The sequence below is a fragment of the Bison bison genome, unplaced genomic scaffold (genome assembly GCF_000754665.1).
Source record: "Bison bison bison isolate TAMUID 2011002044 unplaced genomic scaffold, Bison_UMD1.0 scf7180017864519, whole genome shotgun sequence".
Lineage (NCBI taxonomy): Eukaryota > Metazoa > Chordata > Mammalia > Artiodactyla > Bovidae > Bison > Bison bison.
Window position 1 is genome coordinate 10,708,789 of NW_011495072.1, and position 21,419 is coordinate 10,730,207.

At 43.0% G+C, this 21,419-nt stretch overlaps 2 protein-coding genes across 3 annotated transcripts in view; both read right to left on the bottom strand.

The window, feature by feature from the left end:
* Window positions 1-4,031, bottom strand: part of STRIP1 (striatin interacting protein 1) — a 19,359-nt gene extending 15,328 nt beyond the window's left edge. The window contains exons 1-4 of the mRNA XM_010830884.1: window positions 3,819-4,031; window positions 1,336-1,405; window positions 542-616; window positions 10-119 (exon numbers count right to left, since the gene is read on the bottom strand). Of these exons, the coding sequence (XP_010829186.1) occupies window positions 10-119; window positions 542-616; window positions 1,336-1,405; window positions 3,819-3,998 (435 nt within the window). The 5' untranslated portion in view covers window positions 3,999-4,031. The remainder of the gene's footprint in view (window positions 1-9; window positions 120-541; window positions 617-1,335; window positions 1,406-3,818) is intronic.
* Window positions 4,032-13,992: 9,961 nt separating this feature from the next.
* Window positions 13,993-21,419, bottom strand: part of AHCYL1 (adenosylhomocysteinase-like 1) — a 15,461-nt gene continuing 8,034 nt past the window's right edge. Inside the window, exons 7-16 of one of the 2 annotated variants that reach the window (XM_010830885.1) lie at window positions 21,232-21,348; window positions 20,913-20,976; window positions 19,995-20,083; window positions 19,570-19,640; window positions 18,888-18,982; window positions 18,710-18,808; window positions 18,282-18,350; window positions 17,782-17,860; window positions 16,549-16,669; window positions 13,993-16,045 (exon numbers count right to left, since the gene is read on the bottom strand). In XM_010830885.1, the coding sequence (XP_010829187.1) occupies window positions 16,039-16,045; window positions 16,549-16,669; window positions 17,782-17,860; window positions 18,282-18,350; window positions 18,710-18,808; window positions 18,888-18,982; window positions 19,570-19,640; window positions 19,995-20,083; window positions 20,913-20,976; window positions 21,232-21,348 (811 nt within the window). In that variant the 3' untranslated portion in view covers window positions 13,993-16,038. Of the gene's footprint in view, window positions 16,046-16,544; window positions 16,670-17,781; window positions 17,861-18,281; window positions 18,351-18,709; window positions 18,809-18,887; window positions 18,983-19,569; window positions 19,641-19,994; window positions 20,084-20,912; window positions 20,977-21,231; window positions 21,349-21,419 lie in introns of those variants that run through there. The other variant, XM_010830886.1, reaches the window with a different exon arrangement.

A 21,419-nucleotide genomic window follows, 5' to 3' on the forward strand; every position in this document is an offset into this window, starting at 1 on the left:
GGAGGTCACTGCCACCTTGAGCCTCTTCTCCCTGGCAGTGACCTCCAAGCCATCCAGGAGCCTCATGGCGTGGGTGCGGTGCTGGTTGGTGTCCAGCTCGGTCCACTTTTTATCTGTCACTGCCAAGAGAGAGACTGCTTAGACTGGAGCCCAGAAAAATCCTCCCAATGGAACAGACACCATATTAACCCATCAAATTCAGGACTGCCACAGGACCAGAAGCTCAGAAATATAAATTACTCCTTACATAAGGGAGGAGGTCACACCACTGCCCCATGAATTTGAAGTGTGGTTGAAATACTGCTATTTTGGGTGCAATTTTAATTACATAAAGCTTCCCCCATGATACACACTTCTGAAAAGCCCCCACCAGAGTACCTGCAAGCCCACCCTACATGTCACATCCAGCCTTGAATAACCATGGTTCAGCAGGCTTTTTAGGCCACTCCAGGATGACTGAGGTCATTCAGATGACTAAGAGAAACCTGTAGCTCTCAGGATGCAGGGTGAAAGGAGCCAAGAAGGAGGGGAATCGTCTCACCATGCATCCGAAAGTCCTCCTCAAAGCATTTTCGATTCATCAGGAATTCTGGTCCTTCCGTGTAGCTATAGAGCTCTGTCAAGAAAAAAGGTCATCATCTCCATGTCGATGTCCCATAGCAGGGCCACAAGTAGCAGAGAAGGTGAGGTGTTTGCCTCCAGGCCCAACTCTGTCCCTGAGTCATAGTGACTCCTGGATGATGCTATCTAATTACTAAGGGGGTCTCAGTGCTCTAATGTGCACAATGGAATGCTGACTACCCTTGCGGCCAATAACCAGATGCCAGCTAGGCATAAAGCCTGGCATTTCCAGTCCAATGCGCATTGATCCCACCATGCTATGCCAAAGGCTAACTGCCACCATGAACATGTCTCTCTCAAGTGGCATGAGAACAGGGCCTGTACTATGGAGGCTTGAGAAGCAGCTCAGGCTGATTGCATACTATACATGAGCAGCAGTGGCAACAACAGATGGACACAGAGATAGACCCACTCACTGGCATTCCTCAGGACTCCTTGTTCGAGGAGAGACCACTGTCAGGGGGATTGTGTATGGCCAAAGAACATCAATGTCCACAGTGGGACTGGGCCACAGCCAATTGAGCTGACCATGCGGAGATGTTTCATAAAAGTAAAGGACAAGTCAAAGTTATGAGATACGAAGGGCTTGAATCTAATAATAAGTTTCATATATACATATCATTACTAGTACTAACTAGGAGATAAAATGAACTCCAAAATGACACTCACTCTCAATTTTATTAAAGACCAAGTAATAGAAGGCCTCTGCCTTACCTGAGAGTTCTGCAGCCCACTTGTCTGTGTCAGCATACTCAAACTCCAGGTCAGGAGACTCAGAATAGCCCTGTTGAGAAAAAAAAGGGTTATATAAAAGATCACCGTGAGTGTTTTCCAAAGGAACAAACACACATGCTTCCAGAGACACCACTGTGTTATAGGACATCACTGCCTTCACTTTTCTGACGTTTTATCTCAACGTTTTTGTCTTCTGGGTTAGTTTGGCTCTCCCTACCAAGCCTTCTCAGAGTACCTTGCACTACTCCTTCATGTCACTTACCATAACTAGTAATTATACATGCACCTGTGCATCTGTTTAGTGTCCATTCTCACCAATGATTTCACAATGCTCAGCACAGTACTTGGCATGAATGACCGAATGAACAGCGTATACTCAAATAAGTACTTGTTGGATAAATGAACACTAAAGCTTCCATGTGTTCCATGCAGTAAAATGATCATTCCACATGGTACGAAGATTTTAGAAGCCTTGTTTCTTTCTGGCTAGTGGGCTATCAACAGCTCAGTACAAAATAAGTATTGACACCCTCAGTCTTCCTGCCTTTCTCTCAAATTTCAGCAAGAACTGACAGAGAAGGCAGCAGCTGAACAGAAATGGCTTCCCTCCCACACATAGGAGAGATTATGGCAAAGAATCTTTTGACTGCTGGAAATATGTGAGTACTGAGAACACACCATCTGGGAAGCCCTGTTCTGGGAAAAGAGAAGAGGTGAAGAAAAAGGCAGTCCTCAGCTTAATTACAATCTACTTGGGAAGACAATGACCACCCACAAAATGACAAAACATACCCTCAAACATGAATAACATAAATAACTCTACTTCTTATTCAGAGGCAACAGACTGCACAGTTTCATAAGTTCCTGAGCTTCAGTTTCTTCATTTATGCAATGAGCATGACAAAAATCTATCTTGAAGGTTTTTTAAGGACTAATCAAAATGATGTGGCACACAGTGGGCTCTCATCAAACACCTGCCTCCCTGTTCTGCAGGCATGCCTCAGGCTCCCAGCCAACTGATTTCAGCTTTGACTCAAAAGAGAGCTGTTATCAGTATTTCTAAGAAAATAGATTTTGACAGGTCTCTCAGCTTAAATGTGTTCACTGAATGACCTTCCATGTGTTCAATCTATATAGAAATTAAAGGGTAGAAAGTACATTTAATGGAAACACTTAGGAAAATTGTTAACTATTTAACAACTATGATGCTTCTGATGATGAAACTGGATTCACCCCTACCACTTTAAAAATCCTCCATACTTGAAAAATTATTAAGAAGTCACCACTGATGTGCAATCAGCCCATCATGCAAGGGCTCCTAAAAGGTCGGTTTCATTGCTTTTTCAAATAATTCACTTCAAGCTCAAAGTGTACCTGACTGGAACTTGTCAAATTTTGATGTCTGACCAGATGTTTGTTCTTGCCAACAAAAACCAAGAGCTTGAGAGGTACTGATTTCAGGTGTCTAAAGACAGCATCATCACTCTGGTATGACCTGATACATTATATCTGGACAAGAAAAAATGCCTTCTCATTAATAAGCACCTGACTGCTAATCAGCCTCAGGTGAAAGAAATTTCCTAGTAAGTGCTCTGGGAACATGCTGATTAAGAAGCCCTAAAACGCTGCTACCGTGTGTGTCTTCATTCATGAATTCTACAATGGAATGCAGTGGGAGTAATTCTTTAACTCGGGGTGAGGTGACTAGTCAGCTCCAGACTACGGTGTCTCCGGAATGGGAGGAACAGCCCACTAACGAAAGAAGAGAGATGTTGAGCCCCAACGCCTGTTTAAGTTATTTCTGATCTTTAACAGTTCAGCATCGGGCGGACTGGGCACACCAACCACCGGGCACTGTCTAACCGTGGCCTGAATCTGCAGTGGCTAAGCTCAGAGCAGAATAAGACTGTTCCCCTTTCCAACCATCGCGACCTACAGGCGCGTAGTATTGATACTATTAGTGCTAATTAATTAGCTCAGTCCTTCTCTGAGGTGCCTTCCCAACCCTCGCCAGTCCCTTCCCAGCCCACACACGCCCTCCACCGTGCGCCGCGGAACCTACAGGACCAGAAACTGGAGATGATTAGGGGGTCTGGGGTGTAGCCGCCCCGCCCTCTAGAGCGCACGCAGATCACTGACTCTTCACCCGAGAAATGGGGCAGGGGGCGGACTTCCGAGGGGCTGGGGCCCGGAGGCCGCGCCCACAGCCCGGGCCTCAGAAAAGGCGACACCGGCTCCGGGAGGTTCTCCCGGTCGGCAGAGCTCGGGGCGGGGACCCCAGCTTCACGCCTCCGACCCCCGGGAATGCCTGCCTTGCTTCCAGCTCCTTTCGCTGTAAATGACAACTCCCCTGCCGAACCCTCCAGGAAACCCAGCCTGGACCCGAAAGCGGCCCCGAAGTGGGGCCGGGGTCCACCGCCGCCGCCCGCCTGGTGCTAGCCTCGCCCCCCGAAGCTCCTGACCTCCGAGTCTTTTCGCTGGTTGCGGTTGAACTCTCGGGCTTTGCCACCAGGCAGGAGGCCTCCGGCGGTCCGCGGTGCCCCAGGTGGAGGCTGCGCGGTTGCAGGCGGCGGAGGTGGCGGCGGCTGAGGCTGCTTGTTGTTCATGATCAGCGGGCCGGGAGTGCCGGCTGCCGGCTCCATCTTGGCGGCTCCACACCCCCGGCTCGATTCACTGACCATGGCTGTGATGCAACTCTCGCGTGAATTCCTCCCGGAACGCGCCCTGGTCGCCATATTAAGTGTGGCGGCCAATGCCAGAGCCATCTTGACTGCCCAACACCTCGCGAGATTTTCTCTGTGAAATCTTATCCTTCTTATAGTTTCTGTTTCGTTTCCAGTTTAGAGATCGTTTTATCTGCAAAGCCTCGCTTAGCCCCTCAGCCAGTTTAGTGGAACCCCTCTCTTTCCTTTAACATCGCTTTGCACTTGTTACTTTCACAGCTCTGTCCAAAGCTTGCGGGATATTGTAGAGAACAAAATGGACACGATCCCAGTCTTCATGGAGATTACCTTCACGTGGGGGAGATGTGGGAAACGAATGAGCAAATCAATGAAACAATTACAGTTATGACATTCTTTTAATCATTCATTCAACAAACATTTAATGAATGTCTCCTAGACTTCAGGCAGTGCGAGAGAGTGGGGAACAAAATCAAGTTCCTACACTAATGAAAAAAATGAAATGATCTATAACATAGAGCCTGTGAGTGAGCCAGACAATGCGCTCACAAACAAGTGCTAAGAAGAAACGAAAACAAGTGTAAGGCATTGGAAGGTGACAGTGATCGAGGTACAGCTGGGCTATGTTAGGTAGGCTGCTTAGGAAAGGAGGGGCTGAAAGTGATTTTCAATGAGTTCTAAAAGAAGTGAGGGAGAGCCATACCAATATCCATGGAGGTAACATAGACAGAGGGACCAGCTAACTCCAGAGCCTCCTAGGTGGCTTGGCAGGAACTGAGTGAGCCAGGAGAAGAACAGTAGGAGATGAGGGCCATGTAAATGCAGGGGCCAGATAAATATAGGGCCTAGAAAAGCATAGAAAGTAGTCTGGATTTTATTTTAAGTAAAATGGAAAGCCATCAGAAAGTGTTGACCTGCTGCTGCTTTTGGAGAAAGGATTGGGGTGTTGCAAGAGTAGGTGAGGGTGGACAGGTTCAGAGACTATATAGATGGAAATGATGGTGTCTTACGCCAGGTTGGAACATTGGGTTGATATGGTATTTCTGTATTGTGTAGGTAGATTTGCTGAAAGACTGGAATCCTATCAGCAGGATAGGAAGGAATAAAGGATGAGTCCTAAATTTTTGGCTTGAGCAACTGGGTGGGTGGTTGTATTGTTTATTAAAATAGACATGTCAGAGGAAAATAGGTTTGGAGGAAGATCAGGATGTCTGTTTTGGACATGTCATGTTTGAGATGCCCATTTGACATCTTAGAGGTGATATGTAGTAATTACCTGATACTGTGCTGTGAAATCCTTAAAAGCGTTTTATTTATCCTTGTTTCTCCAGAACTACATTTTGGCTGCTGAGTTCTTGGAAAGTCATTGTGATGCAACTCTTATATGATTTCTGCCAAGGTTCTACCTGGTAGTTGCTTTAAAAGTCTTTGTTGCAAAATAATAAATCCCAAGCTGCTATGTTGGTACTTCCTCCTACCTATGTTCCTGTCCTTTGGTCCCGTTCCTTCTCAAATCCAGTAATATATTTTATAAATTAGCATTTCATCCAAGCTGAGCTGGTTCAAGCTGATAGGAAAAACTAAGGAATTTGCAGGAAAAGGACCAAAGCTGAGAGAATTCTTAGGTAATACCAACAAACTCCGCACAACCGAACACCTGACATCTAGTTTCAGTGACCACAGTTTGGTCACGTTCTAAGACTGACCAAAAGCTTAGAAGCTTTGATCAAGTTCCAAGACTTAATTACCACAAGTTGTATCACCTGGGGAAAAATTTAGACCTTTAAACAGTACACTATTTCAGCTACATTCAGAATAAAGGATATTTTGATTTAGTAATTCCACTTCTAAAAAATTGTTTTATTGTTTTTGGCTGCACTGGGTCCTTGTAGCACAGGGGCTTCTCTAGTTTTGGTGCAAGGGTTCAGCAGTTGTGGCACGCTGGCTTAGTTACACCCCAAAGTATGGCGTCTTAGTTTCCCAACCAGGGATTGAACCTGCGTCTCCTGCATTGGAAGGCGGATTCTTAAGCATTGGACCACCAGGAAAGTCCCAGTAATTCCACATTTAGTGATAAGTTCTAAGGAGATAAAACTTTAGGCAAAGATATTGTCTGATGATTTTCCGGGCAGTGATATTTTCAATAGTGTAAAGTTGGTACAACCTAATTTGAAAAATAGTCAATAAGAAAACAGCTAAGTTAAAAAAAAAAAGAAAGAAAGAAAACAGCCAAGTAAGTAATGGGGCAAGCAAAAGATTGACTAAGGAGAAGTCATTATTTATGTTTAATAGTAAGAATTTTTAGGGGCATAGGAAAATACTTATGATATAATTGAATGTACAGTTGGTTCTCATTGTGCTTGTGTTTGTATGTGTGTATAGAAAAAAAGACTGGAAGGAAATACACAAAATTGTAGTAGGTTTAATTTCTAGATGGTAGAAACTTACATTATTTTCATTTCCTTCTTTATACTTTTCTGTGTTTTTGAAAATTTTATTATTAAGGTGCTATTTTTTGAGGTATAATTTATGTACAATAAACCACATATGTTTGAAGTATACAATTTGATATGTTTTGACATATGCATAAACACATAAAATCATGACCATATTCAAGACAAGAACTTCCCTGGTGGTCCAGTGGTTAAGAATCTGGGGGAGATGGGTTCAGATCCCTGGTCTGGGAAGATCCCATATGCTGCGGGGGGATTAAGCCTGTGCACCAAAACTGCTGAATCCCACATGCCCTAGAGCCATGCTCCACAGCAAAGAGAAGCCACCACAAAGAGAACTCTGCACACCAAAACTAGAAACAGCCCCTGGTCACCACAGTTAAAGATAGCACAGCAACAAAGACCCAGTGCAGCCAAAGTATAAAAAAAGTTTCCATCACCCCCAGAAATTTTCTTGGTAATCCTCTCCTATTCAGTCCTGGGTCCCTCTCCCATTCCCAGTTAACCACTGTTAAGTTTTCTGACGCTACCGATTAGTTTGCATTCTCTACAGTTTTACAATAACAGAATCATACCATATGCATTCTTTTTTGTCTGGATTCTTTCACTCAACGTAATTATTTTGAAATTCATTCATCTTGTTGCCTGATATCAATAGTACATAAATAGAATTCCATTGTTTATCCAATCACCTGTTGATAAATATATGGGTTGTTTCAGTTTTTCTTGCTTGCTTAAACTCAATATTGAGAAGTAACATGCCTTTTTTTAAAAAAAATAAGAATTGTCCCAGGTTGTGTGGAAATATTTCCTGAATGAAAGCAGGATCTCCAAGCTGTGACTAACACAAGAATTCTAAATTGGAGAGCTACTTAAATTAGTACCACTTTTGAGTTCCAGAGAGTACTCACTCCACCCTGGGAAAAACTCCTTGAACTGTAGCATTTGGTAGGAAAAGGAATCTCCAGTGTGAAGAAGCTGAAGCAGAGCTGATGAACTCCCCCTCCCTCACTGGCTAAGACACTTTCAGAGAAGGACAATTCAGTCAGTAGAGGGTAGAAGTTGCAGAAGTGCCTTGATGAATTTCCAATCTTCTTTCCGCACCTACAAAATGAGGATAATACCACCTCTCTCTGAGGCTATGGATCAAATGAGCTAATTTATGGGAAACCTTTTTTAAAAATAATAAATCATTGTTTTCAAAAGAGAATTATTTTTATTACCAAGAGGTGATGCCTATGATGAGAAGGCCCTTCCTTTACCAGAAGCGGTCATGGTTCAAGAAACCAGAGGAAATGAAATTTCAAGCGTGAGCTATTATAGCATTGTAGGTACTGTAAAAACAGTAGTTGTTCCAGCTGGGCTCTGTAGAAGGAAACTGGCACATACTGTGTGTCTATAGAGGAGAAGGAAATGGCACCCCACTCCAGTACTCTTGCCTGGGAAATCCCATAGACAGAGGGGCCTGGTGGGCTATGGTCCATGGGGTTCCAAAGAGACATGACTTAATGATTAAATTGGAGAAGTAAATGGCAACCCACTCCAGTATTCTTGCCTGGGAAATCCCATAGACAGAGGGGCCTGGTGGGCTATGGTCCATGCGGTTCCAAAGAGTTAGACATGACTTAATGATTAAATTGGAGAAGGAAATGGCAACCCACTCCAGTATTTTTGCCTGGAGAATCCGTGGCCAGAGGAGCCTGCTGGGCTGCTGTCTGTGGGATGGCACAGAGTCGGACATGACTGAAGCGACTTAGTATGCATGCACGCATTGCAGAAGGAAATGGCAACCCACTCCAGTATTCTTGCCTGGAGAATCCCAGGGACAGAGGAGCCTGGTGGACTGCCATCTATGGGGTCGCACAGGGTCGGACACGACTGAAGCAACTTAGCAGCAGCAGCAGCAGCAGTGTGTCTATAGGGTGTCAGATACTGGGCAAGGTGCTTCACATTCATACATCTGTGAACTACTAGCAGCCAGCTTTCCTGGTAGTAGAATAAGAGCGGCAGTCCTGGAGGGGGATTTTGAGCAGTGCATCACAGTATCCAGGATACACCACACATTAGTTTCTAGTTCTGTGTAGCAAATTACTCTAACAGAGGATTAAAACAACACTGTGGAGTCCTATCCCAAGGCCACAGGTGTGAGGCTTTGTGCCAAAGACATAGACGTGGAGCCCAGAACCAAGGTCACCTCTGACACTGACTAATCCCCTTTGTTCAGTTCAGTTCAGTCGCTCAGTCCTGCCCGACTCTTTGCGACCCCATGAATCGCAGCACGCCAGGTCTCCCTGTCCATCACCAACTCCCGGAGTTCACTCAGACTCACGTCCATTGAATCAGTGATGCCAAAAGCCCCCTCATCATTGCCAGCCAGCTTCTTGACCCATTAGTCAAAAACACCCACTCCAGTACTCCCCCTATATAGCACCCTAACGAATCATCTAATGCTACCCTTCCAGTAGGAATTTTCTCTTGAGGCTATGAAAATTGGCTACTAGCCCACGATAAACATCAGCTCTCATTTTAGCTGGCCCATTGCTGTAACAGCATCACCCACTCTAATAAACTCTATTCTCTCATTCTGCCTTGTGTCTGGAAATTCTTTTCCAACCTGTGTTTAGACTGCCATGACAAACAACTTTCCTGGTGGTCCAGTGGTTTTAGTCTGCCTTCCAATTCAAGGGATGCGGGTTCAATAATCTCTGGTCAGGGAACTGAGATCCTATATGCCAAGGGGCAACTAAGCCCACAAGCTGCGACTACTAAGCCTATGCACTGCAACTAAGACCTGATGCAGCCAACAAAAACACACCAAACAACAACAAACCCATTTATTATCTCATAGTTCTATGGGTCAAGAGTCTGGGGATGGCTTAGCCGGGTGTCTCCAGCTCACGGTTGTTAAAAAAAATTATTCTTGACATTTGTTAAAATGTAAAGACTTTATTCAGGGCAATTGTGATAGGTGTCAATGCTACTGGAATAGGCAAGAGAGGTGGGGCTCAACTCCAAGTTGAGCTGTCCAAAGACAGCTGGGAATTTGTAGCCAACAAGTGCAATGAAGGGGTCAGTGGGTGAAAAGTTACTCAGAGGAGACATCAAGGGTAGGGGAATTCTTGCTGAAGACAGGCAAGGGTGATCAGATAGTATGGGTAGGGGATGGGGAATATGATCAGATAGCAAGGGTGAAGGCATTCTTGCTAAAGTGACCTAGCAGGATCCTTGTTACAACCAAGCTACGCAAGATGGGGCCAAGGTCAAGGCCTAGTCAAGAAGAAAGGCCAGAGGACCCTGACTAGAGTTTGGTCAAGTGGAGAGTCTTTGTCAAGGTCTCTCCTGAAGTTATAGTCCAGCTATTGGCCAAGGCTGTGGTCTTTTCTGGAGGCTTCATTTGGGGAGGGGAGACCCTGATGCTGGGAAAGATTGAAGGCAGGAGAAGGGGACGACAGAGGATGAGTTGGTTGGATGGCATCACCGACCTAATGGACATGAGTTTGAGTAAGCTCTGGGAGTTGGTGATGGACAGGGAAGCCTCTTGTGCTGCAGTCCATGGGGCTGCAGAGAGTCAGACACGACTGAGCAACTGAACTGAACTTGTCTATGGAATGCTGCTCCACATCCCCTTAAGAGGTGTAACATAATAAATTATATATTTGTATATTTCCTAAAAATCTGAAATATTCTCAATTTTAAAACACAGGAGTTTCATAAAAGGAATTGTGAACCTATTATCCTTTGCTGGCCAGAGATGCTATGCGACAACCAGACAATGTGAGAAAACTTGCCATCTGGTGGTTGCAGTGGAGAACAAACAAAAACACTAAAAAAAATAAACAAAATACCATTATTAAAAGTTCCAATTGTGTAACTTCCAATACTGCATATATACAAAAAATTGATTACAACTTAAAATTGATTCAGTTCAGTTCAGTTCAGTTCAGTTGCTCAGTCGTGTCAGACTCTTTGCGACCCCATGAATCGTAGCATGCCAGGCCTCCCTGTCCATCACCAACTCCCGGAGTTCACTCAGACTCACGTCCATCGAGTCAGTGATGCCATCCAGCCATCTCATCCTCTGGCGTCTCCTTCTCTTCCTGCCCCCAATCCCTCCCAGCATCAGAGTCTTTTCCAATGAGTCAACTCTTCACATGAGGTGGCCAAAGTACTGGAGTTTCAGCTTTAGCATCATTCCTTCCAAAGAAATCCCAGGGCTGATCTCCTTCAGAATGGACTGGTTGGATCTCCTTGCAGTCCAAGGGACTCTCAAGAGTCTTCTCCAACACACACACAAATTGATTACACACTCTATATTGGAGTCATAAAATTTTTAATAATTTTAAAATTATTTATCTTTCGGCCATGTGGTTATGTGGGATCTTAGTTCCCCGACCAGGGATCAAACCCGTGCTCCCCTGCTTTGGCAGTTCAGTCTTAACCATTGGACAGCCAGTGAAATCCCTTAAAATATTTTAAAATTGCTTTATTGGTTTGCTGAGACTTCCTGATCCCAGATTCTTTACCGTCTGAACTACCAGGGAAGAAAAAAGTAGTTAATCTATGGTCCCTCAGTGGTGAAGAATCAGCCTGCCAATGCAGGAGACAGGGGTTCAATCCCTGGGTCCGAGATTCCCGGGAGAAGGAAATAGCAACCTACTCCAGTATTCTTGCCTGGAGAATCCTCTTGACAGAGAAGCGTGGTGGGCTACACCCATAGGGTCACAAAGAATCAGACACGACTGAAGCAACTTACCATGCATGCACTTAGACTAGAATACTCTTTGATATTTTCTTATTTTTAGAATGTCATGTGTATTTAAAGGTGTGTATTCTTTTTTAATTGGAGAATTGCTTTACAGTACGGTGTTGATTTCTGCCATACATCTATTTACATAAATCGTCTATAGGTATATGTATATCCCCTCCTTCTTGAACCTCCTTCCCACCTCCCACACCATCCTACCCCTCTAGGTTGTCATAGAGCACTAGATTTGAGCTCCCAGCATCATACAGCAAATTTCCACTGGCTATCTAACTTTACATATGGTAAAGAAGATGTTTTAATGCTATTTTCTGATGCTTTCATTCTCATTTTCTGCTGTCACAGAGACTTCCTCTTCTTACCTAATAGAACGCAAGTCAAATGCCTTCAGGGGGCTTCCCAGGTGGTGCTAGTGGTAAAAAAACACTTGCTTGCCAATGTGGGAGACACGAGATCCAAGTTCGACCCCTGGGTCAGGAAGAGCCCCTGGAGGAGGGCATGGCAATCCTCTCCAGTATTCTTGCCTGGAAAATCTCACGCACAGAGAAGCTGGTGGGCTACAGTCCACAGGGTCATAGAGTTGGACATGACTGAAGCGACTTAGCAGCAGCAGTAAATGCCTTCAGACACATCTTTCCCTTTATCCCTAACATAACCTTTATGCCTAGGGTCAGCAAAGTTTTTACATCGAAGACTATTTCAGACTTAGTGGGCCATTTGGTTGTGCCTCCTCAACTCTGCCATTGTGAATGAAGTAGTCTATAGACATTACATAAACTAATGAGTGTGGTTTGTGTTCAAAACTTCATTTACAGACACTGAAATTTGAATCCCGCCAGGACTGTCTGAATCAGAACTAGATTCTGAAGAACTACCATCTTCTAAGACACTAGTATGTAAACTGCTCGGACAATCAGAGAAAGAAACTGCATAAAATTCACTGAAAAATTCTTCACTCAAAAGTTCATGATGTCTCACTTTTGAAAATTTTACAGTAATAATTTTGTGTTAATAATATACACAAGGTTTGAACAAAAACCTAATGAAGCAAAATGTGAATGATAATGACAATTGTTAAGTTGTATAATGAACCCTTGATCAATTTCAAGCTCTAACAACTTCGCATGGTAATGTTAATTGTAAAACGTATTGATGTCGTCTCTGGTCAATAACATTCAGGTAACAAAAGGCATATTAATATGTCTCTGGTCAATAATGTGTTAAGAAGTATTTTATGGAGAAGTGCTCTGAAATTACTTATATATCTCATTCTTTATTATTAAACTGATTCATTTATATCAGTATATAGTTTCTTCTATTCAGTGCTTTATAAACCATTACTTGGGTGCTCAGATTTTTCCAGATTTGCCCTTAAATATCGGTTTCTGTGTCCTTTTGACATGCAATCATTTTTTGAGTACTTCCTTGCTTTCCTGCTCTTCATGTACTTCTGCACAGCCATAGAATCAGCCATTTCTCCAGAGTCCTCACTCCTTTAAGTGGAGAATGTAATGCTTGAATCTGGATGCTAGAGCATGCAGTGCACTGGAGGAAGAGGGGAACTGCTGCTCCAAGGCTCACTTAGTAGACAGAGCCAGGGAATGTTTGTACAAACACCCATTCCCCTATTTCTTTATGCTGAAATTCATGAGTTCACACCAAAACCCTGTAGCTCCTATTCAAACTCAACACTAGAGTTTGTTCTAGTCTTTTCCCTTTCTAACAACTCCTCTAAAAATCAGATAGCTGGCTTCCAATAGCCTTAGCATTTCTTCTGGTTTAATCAAGTTCCCTGTTCCTACACACTCCAACATTGCCATCCCTTTCCTGCATGGCTGTCCTCCCCACCCCAAGTGCAGGGAGACTCCCAGCACTAGGCCACATACCAGCTCTCACCCACATATCCCAGGCTGGGAACCCATTTGGATAGCAGCCCTACCTAATGCTGAACTGTGGGTAAAGGAAGAGCTCCTCGTTTCACTTGTATCCCGAATATTTAAAACAGATCCTAGCGCATAGAAAGCAATAAAAGACACGTTGAAGAATTAATTTTATAAAACTGCACAGTCAACAGTTCATTTAAATTCTTTATATTCAAACACTTAATTTTCAAATATTTTCCCATCATAATAAACTTTTTATAAAGTTATCAGATTCAGGAAACAGTTTTTTTTAAAAGTTTAACTCTACGCAACATGAAGTTTATCTTATATTTGGATTTATTTGCATGGATAAAACCTTGCAGAACTAAAAACACTCATTTTACCAATCTGCACTGCAAAATCAACACTGGGATCAGTTTAATAAAATAGAAAGGGTATTACTTTTGAACAATATTAACAGATACACTGTTAAATCAGAAAATATGGAGACTACTTCAGAGATGGATACAGGTATGGTGTGGGGTGGGGATGGGCTAAAGCTTATGTAACTTTGGAGGCATTTTTTAAGAATTAGGTACAGGGTCTTATGAAGGGGACTGTGTATCTGAGGAGGCCTGAATTTTAGGCAGCAAGGTGCAGGAACGAAGTTAAAGTGAAAGTGTGCAGGCCCAATGCTGGGCACAGAGCAGACACAAATTTAAGATATTACTGAGGAACTCTGCATCTAGCCTCTTCCTCTACATACTAGGTCCTAAAAAATCTCTTAGATATTGCTAACTGACCCATGATTTCTCTCATCTTGGAAAACAGATTCTAAATGAAGGTGTTGTTCAACCAAGAATGACACAGGATTCCAATAAGGTCTTATCATTTTAATTGACTTTAATGATTATTGCTCATCTGCAAGGATTAATATTGCATTCATTAAAAATCATTCAATACAAAATAAACTTGTTCCTCCTAAGTTGCTCTCCACATGCTCCCTCTGATGCCAGACATTTTCCCACAGTGTCCTTTGTTACATGGCTTGACAGAGACGGAGCCCTTACCGAGTATTCCTATGGACACAGTAATAGATATGGGAGCAGGGGGCAGGCCAGAGGGCAGCAGGACCTGAGCCCCATCCCTCTAGCAGAGCTGACATGATGGATACCACTGTTGGCCAGGTTATCTCCCCTAAAGGATGTGCTGTTCTGATTGGCTGGTTAAATGCCCTGGGAAAAGGGCTTAAACTCTTAGCATCTACAAAGAAGAAAGCATGGTTGCATTGGCAAGGAGTGGGAAGGGTAGGGAGAAAAAAGAAAGGGAAAAAATTTTTGGCAAGATCACTGTCCCCTGATAGGAAGTCACAGGGTGGAAGCTTTCCTTTCTTATATTTCTGTTTTTAATTAATGCCTGTCTCTCTGATCAATAGCAACAGGGAAATGAAAATTTCTAGTATCTAGCACTAATGCCTGACCCAACTTTGAAGGATCACAAGCTACAACAAGTTGAGGATTTAGAATCCTGGATAATTATGCACTTAAAGCTCATGAGCATAAAGCTCATCTGACCATGCAGAAATGCTGGTAAGCAGGGTTCATGGCAGGGGAATACATCATCTTTCTGATTTCTAAGAGCCTTTCTGGGGATTCTTACAGAGTGTGAGCCAGGACATACCGATTACTCTATGCACAAACTGCCCTTTGAGGTCTCAGTTCATACATTTTCTGTGTCACGTGTAAATCAAAAGTGGTACTACTTCTGTAAAACTAAAGTTATATGGGGCCTAATGTCCCAGACAAGTTAAACAGAGCCGATTTCCTTCGCCCTGGCCCAATTTAGCCTTCCTCCTCCCATCCACACCTATCTCCCTTTAAATATTTTAAATTGCAGAAGCACAGCTGATCAGAAATTTGCTCTTAAAGAGAGTTCAGTGCTATATACTGACTAATGACTCAAGAAATTTGCTTCCAGCACAAGCTGATGGGCAGAGCTGATAAAATCCGCTATTATGGCCTCAGTTCATTGATGCTATGAACTATGGGCTAGAAACTGGGATTATCAGAGTTTGAAATCAGCATTTCTCTAGACTCAACTCTGCACTTTTCGCTCCAAAGGTTCAAAAGATAAACTGATAATAACTAATCACTCAAGCAGCTCCTCAATATTAAGACTAAACGTTTTTCTTACTTAAAAAACAAACAAAAAACCCTAAAACAGAAACAGAAATAAATGCTAGGGGACAAAATTCAACTGAACAGAATAGTCTGGTTAAAAACCTGGAAAATGAGAGGTCTGGTGGGAAGCGGAGGAAGGGCTGTACTAAATCCAAGTGGGCCTACTGGATCTTAACAAGCAACACTCACTAGTACACATCTCTGAACCAAACATACCACCTTTACACAGGAAACAGGGCTTGGAACATCTAGGGGAAATTAACATGCACCACCTACATCTAACCTACCTGCCTGGTAGGTACCATCCCTGCTCCTCTGAAGAAGTGAAAGAGCACTGATTCCAGCAGCTGAGAAATGGGCTCTTTTAAGGCAATTTAGACATTGCAGATTGTTCCACACAGACGGTACCTTAGCGTCTCCTGTTAATAAGGTACCCAATTAAGACTATTAAGTCCCCAGAAATGCAAAAGAAAGGATCACCTTTCTGGGCTGGGAGAGTAAAATCCTTCTTTAGTGACTAGGGTGAGAAATCTTTAATCTCAGTTTCATCTAAAGAGCCATGAAGCAAGTTCCTGCGTGGTCTGTAGAACTTGGATAATGAGATGAAAAAAAAAAACAAGAAAGAAATTATAGGAAAAAAAAAATCAAAAGGAAAGGATTAAGAAGAAAATAAAAGTTATTTTAAAAAATATTTCTTTTAGAATTGTGTGGTTCATGTGTTCTGGTCCTTGGTAATATGGTCCATTAGTATCTGTAAAGAAAGAGTGACTGGTTAGCACTTGTGTCTTCCACATGAGAGTTCCAAGAGAAGAATCAAAAACAGAGAACACTCTCCAGGGTCTTCCCTCGCACAGGCCAGGGATTCCTGCAGTCATTCCCCACGGATCATTTCTCACTGTACTTCCACAGGATTTCCAACAATGCCATCTCTAGCTTTCTCTCCTGCTCCCTAATAAGTCAGTGATTTTCAATGTGACAATATGTTAGAATAATCTGAAGAAGTTTTACAAAATAAGCCTGGGCCCCATTCTAGACTAACTCTATCAGAATCTCTGAGGGGAAGGCTCAAGCTCCAAAATTTTAGAAAATGCTGACTTCTTTACATTTACTACTAGATAAATACTTTTTCTGTTTACTTTTTAGTGTGGGACAGAGTTCTTGTATATTTCAAAATCAGCTATACTACTATTTAGAAAAGTCTGCTTGGCATAATATCAGGGACAACATCTTTTCATTTACTTTCCCCCAAGTTACCTGTAATAATTGGGTTTGAATGGCCCATTTTTGTTGAGTCCCAGATATTTTGCTTGGTCATCTGTCAGCTCTGTCAGGTGGGCATCAAATGATGGCAGGTGCAAGCTGGCAACGTACTCATCTAAGAAGAACAAAGCAGCAGGGAGCAGACTCCATATAAAATATGCCTCTCAGGGCATAACCTCCCATTACTTCATCTGAAGCTTTCTGAGAGAGAGGACAAGGCTTGGAATAACACTGAAAGAATCTAACTTGGAATACTCACCTAATTAAAAAAAACACTCAAAGTTGTCTTTAAGGTATCTTTCAGTACAACCAGAATGTATTAAGAAAGCCATTTGCTAGGGTGGTACGGCAACTTGTACCGCCCCATTCTTCTCTGGCAAAGCTTCTGGGTTCACCTCAATGGCCAACATACCACGGACTACCCTCACCTTCCTGCAGCAATTTCCTTAGCTGAATTATAGTCAAATTCAGAGTCAAGGTGGATCCTAGCGAGCTCAAAAGAATTAGTCATCAACATTTACTTAGGGTAAGATCCATAATGGCTTCAAATCTTTGGATCACAGATTTCTAAGGCAGCTGGCACAACTATATTAGTTTTCCATAGATAAGCTTCCTGGGCTTTTACCTTTATGAATATTAATTAAAAACCAAATAGCAATCAGAAGGAAGCTGCTGGAGGGGACAAGAATAAGGTGGTTTTTAGCTTTAAGAGGACAGGGGTTTGGGCTGACGAATGAGAGGGGAGATTGGCATCATATCTGGAAAGGTAAGCATCTAAAGATGATGCATTGTGTCATGTAAATACAGCACAGCTGACCGCTGGAATGACAGGAGACTGCTTACATGTTTCACAGAGGATGGACAATAAAACCTGTATTTGGTTTCTGTTTCTTCCATTTTGGTCCCGGGCTGTAATCAGTGGTAGTTAAGTTTACTGAACTTCAAAAACTACTTGGGATATAAGAGCATCTACCCTAAACCACTGTGCTGAAGCACCTTTACTCATTAGCTGTATTTCTTGCTACAATTTTGCAATGTACGTATTCTCACCTTACCGATAAAGAAACTGAGGCTCATGGAGATTAGAACTTGTCCTGAGGTCCGAAAACCATTAAGTGCCAGCACAGGGATTATAATCCTGACTCTAAATCCAATGCTTTTCATGATACTCATTTTACCAAACCACCCAACATCTAGGGGTCAACACAGGTTTCTCTTTCCACTCACCCATTTTCTTAGGGAGCAAGTATACATCTTGTTTGTATCGTCCCTCAGGCGCATTATAGAGTTCTATCAGTGCCAAAGCCTAAGGCAAAAGTGGGTCAGAAAACACAAAAACACTTCTTAGGGACATTAAAATAAAAGTAGGTTTAACAGGGTCTTGGGGTAAGTACTTAGTGAACTACCACAGCAGCAGCATCCAGGACTTCGATTGTAATAAACACCAGGACACATCATAAGAGGATTTATTGGTGTTTTTGCTTAGTTCCTAATAAAAGAACAGACTACATACAACTACGCTGGAACACTGTATTCCTAATGAAAATAGTTAATGCAAAGGAACACAAATACTGACTCTACCTAACGATTATTTTCTATACTTGACAACTTGTAACTTGAAGAAAACAGGTTGCTAAGAACCCAGGAGGCCACGCTCGCACTGGAACTCGGTCTAGGCCCAGATCCAGGCATCTCAGTGCAGGCCAGGCTGATGTTCTGTCACGTACCTGTGTTGTAGCTGTGATGGACAGAACAAAGGTAGGGACCGTGGAGCAGCTCAGATTGAGCAGACGACCCTGAAATGTTGAAACAGAGCCCTGGGGTGAGTTGTGTGATCCCTGTCACATCACGAAAGCCACGCAAATGCAAGAAAGGACTTTATACCCCTCTCAACTCAGCTGGTAGAAGTACAGTTCCAAATCAGGACTCTAGGTTTTATCTTATTTTCTGTAAGTCCATCTGAATCTGACACACTAATGAATCAGTTGTGGTCAGGGAGTGATTCTATTTTGGGAACCAGACTATATTTGAGAAATATACTTCTATCCAAAGATAGAGCTCAGGGAACAACAGGCCGAATATGTTTACCCTGCCGCCCCTCCCCCAAGGGTGCTAAGCACACTGCTGTGCTGCCCGAACCCTACAGTATGTGCACCTCTGCCAGAAGGACGACACGTTTGCCATCCGGCCAGATGACATGATCCACCTGAGAACGTACTCGCTCCCATGTCAGCTCAGGAGTGCGGAGGCTGGTCTGAAAGGAAGAGAGCACAGTTGACTGGCTATAATGGAAAAAGGAAAAAAGGTCTAGTAACAGGTAAGAGAAACCTTACCACATCAATTTCTGTGTTTGAGTGGCCCATATTGCATACGATACAACTGTTTTTCATGCGATCCAAATGCTCCCGTGTCACTACATTCTTATTTCCTAAAAGTAAAATAGAGTAGCTGAGGAAAGAAATCCTGTGGGGGAAAGGTACTGACTGACTTTCAGTTAAAACATGGGAAAGAACTCCTGGCACTGAAGAGCATGTATACACTGCAAGCAAAGAAGTGTGTGTTGCATAACAGCTCTTTAGGTTCAGTTATTTCATTTTAAGATTAAGCAGTACATAAAGACATCAAGGAAAAAGGCTCTTTGTTCTGGAAAATATGTTAAGGTTCTGACTGCTTACTCTAGTTCTCAGACTTTTATGTAGGACACAGGTCTTACCTACTTTATATGAAAGTCAACTAGATCACATTCAAGATTTAACCTCAGTTAATACTCTTTCATGTATACCAAAGCACTGCTGGGCTTCCCTGATGGCTCAGACAGGAAAGAAATTCCCTGCAGTGCAGGAGACCTGGGTTCCATCTCTGGGTCGGGAAGATCCCCTGGAGAGGGGAATGGCTATCCACTCCAGTATTCTTGCCTAGAGAATTCCATGGACAGAAGAGCCTAGCAGGTTACAGTCATGGGGTCACAAAGAGTCAGACATGACTGAGTGACTAACACAAAGCTCTGACACTCACCTGTGCAAGTTATTACAACATCAACTTGCCGGATGACTTCATTTAGCTTTACCACCCTGAACCCATCCATGCTGGAAGAAAAGGAAGGAATACTATGAGTAAGAGTAGGACAGAAGCTGGTCACAAAATGAGGCAAATTTGTTTCTGAAGTTAGATCTAGGGCTACCTCACTGGAATGATAAGTGATAAGCTGTGCTAAGAGATACACACTGGCCTCTTCAGACTGCCCAAGATTCCATCCAGGAAGGGAAAATACCAAGAAGCTCTATGAATGCCCTATGATTACAATGCAGAGAACAGAGCAATCATAGCTGTCTCCTCCTTTGAGGAATTTTCCCAAGGACTAGTTAATACAATCAATCACAAACTCTTGGAAATACAAAGTACCTGGAGCCAATCTAATGGTATTCCCACTCTGTTCTTACCAGGCCTGCAGAGCACAGATGGGGTCAATTTCCGTGATATAGACAATTGCTCCAAGGGCCTTGAGAGCAGCACAGCAGCCCTTTCCCACCTGCAGACGTAAAACAGAAGTCAGGTACACTAAGGCGTGGGTATTTAGGATGGGTTTCCCTGACGGCTCAGCGGTCAAGGATCCACCTGCAATGCAGGAGATGCAGGTTCGATCCCTGGTTTGTGAGATTCCCCTGGAGTAAGAAATGGCAACGCATTTTAGTACTCTTGCTGGAGAAGGGAATGGCTATCCACTCCTGTACTCCTGCCTGAATATCCCACGGACACAGGAGCCTGGTGGGCTATAGTCCAAAGGGTTGGACATGACTACTGAGTAACTGAGCACAGCACACACACATTTGGGCAGATAGGCTCTCTGGGAGATGGGAATTAACCTCCCTAAACCCATCAATCATCTAGCAAATCCTTGCAAAGATGCTCCAATCCAAGCAGAGGAGAAACTGATCCTGATTATACTGTGATCAGAGAAGTGATTTAGCAGACATTTCATAGCAAAGGCTGGAGACTGGGACAGTAAAAGAGATAAAGGAAATGAAAGTATCACCATCAGGGAAATGGACCAAGGAAGAGCAGCTTGGTCTGAAGGTTACCTTCAGATTCTTATTCTAGGAAAACTTGATTAATCGTCACTTAATTCATTCCCTATGTCTGTATTTGTAAGTGTGAATAAAGGACTTTTACTACAATTTTGAGATACTTTGTCTAAAAGCATATTTTAAACTCTATCAGTCAAAATGAATCCGCCACAGGTAAAAAAAAAAAAAAAAAAAAAAAAAACTCTATCAGTACTCTACACTGACAACACAAATCTTCACTCAACATTTGTAACAAGCCTGTGAAAAGGCAGACACTGAGACCCAGCTACTTACCTCACCATAGCCACACACTACCACTTGTTTCCCACCAAACATTACATCTGTGGTCCTCTTCAGGCTGTGGAAATAGACAAGGGCTCAACTCAAACATTATTAGCTGAAACACAGTCCCTCTGAAAGTAAGTGTGGGGCAACGCCCCATGAAAACTTCAACTAGAAGCAGGCTGGACTCAGTATGAGATAGAACCCCTCTAACAAACTTTTAAAGCCACTGGAAGACCAGGGGGCAAAACTGGAATGATATCAGACTAACATTATAACCCAACCCAAATTTATCTCCTACAAATCTGAATAATTATACGTTTCAACCTACCCATCCAAAATGGATTCTCGGCAGCAGTATAAGTTATCAAACTTCTGTTTGGTAACAGAATCATTGACGTTCATGGCCGGAACACAGAGCTTCCCAGCTTTGGAGAGCTGATACAGCCTAAAGGGGGAAGAAAGCCACAAAAACAAAAACAAAGTTAGCTGGTAAAACACAGTAACTGGCAAAGTCTG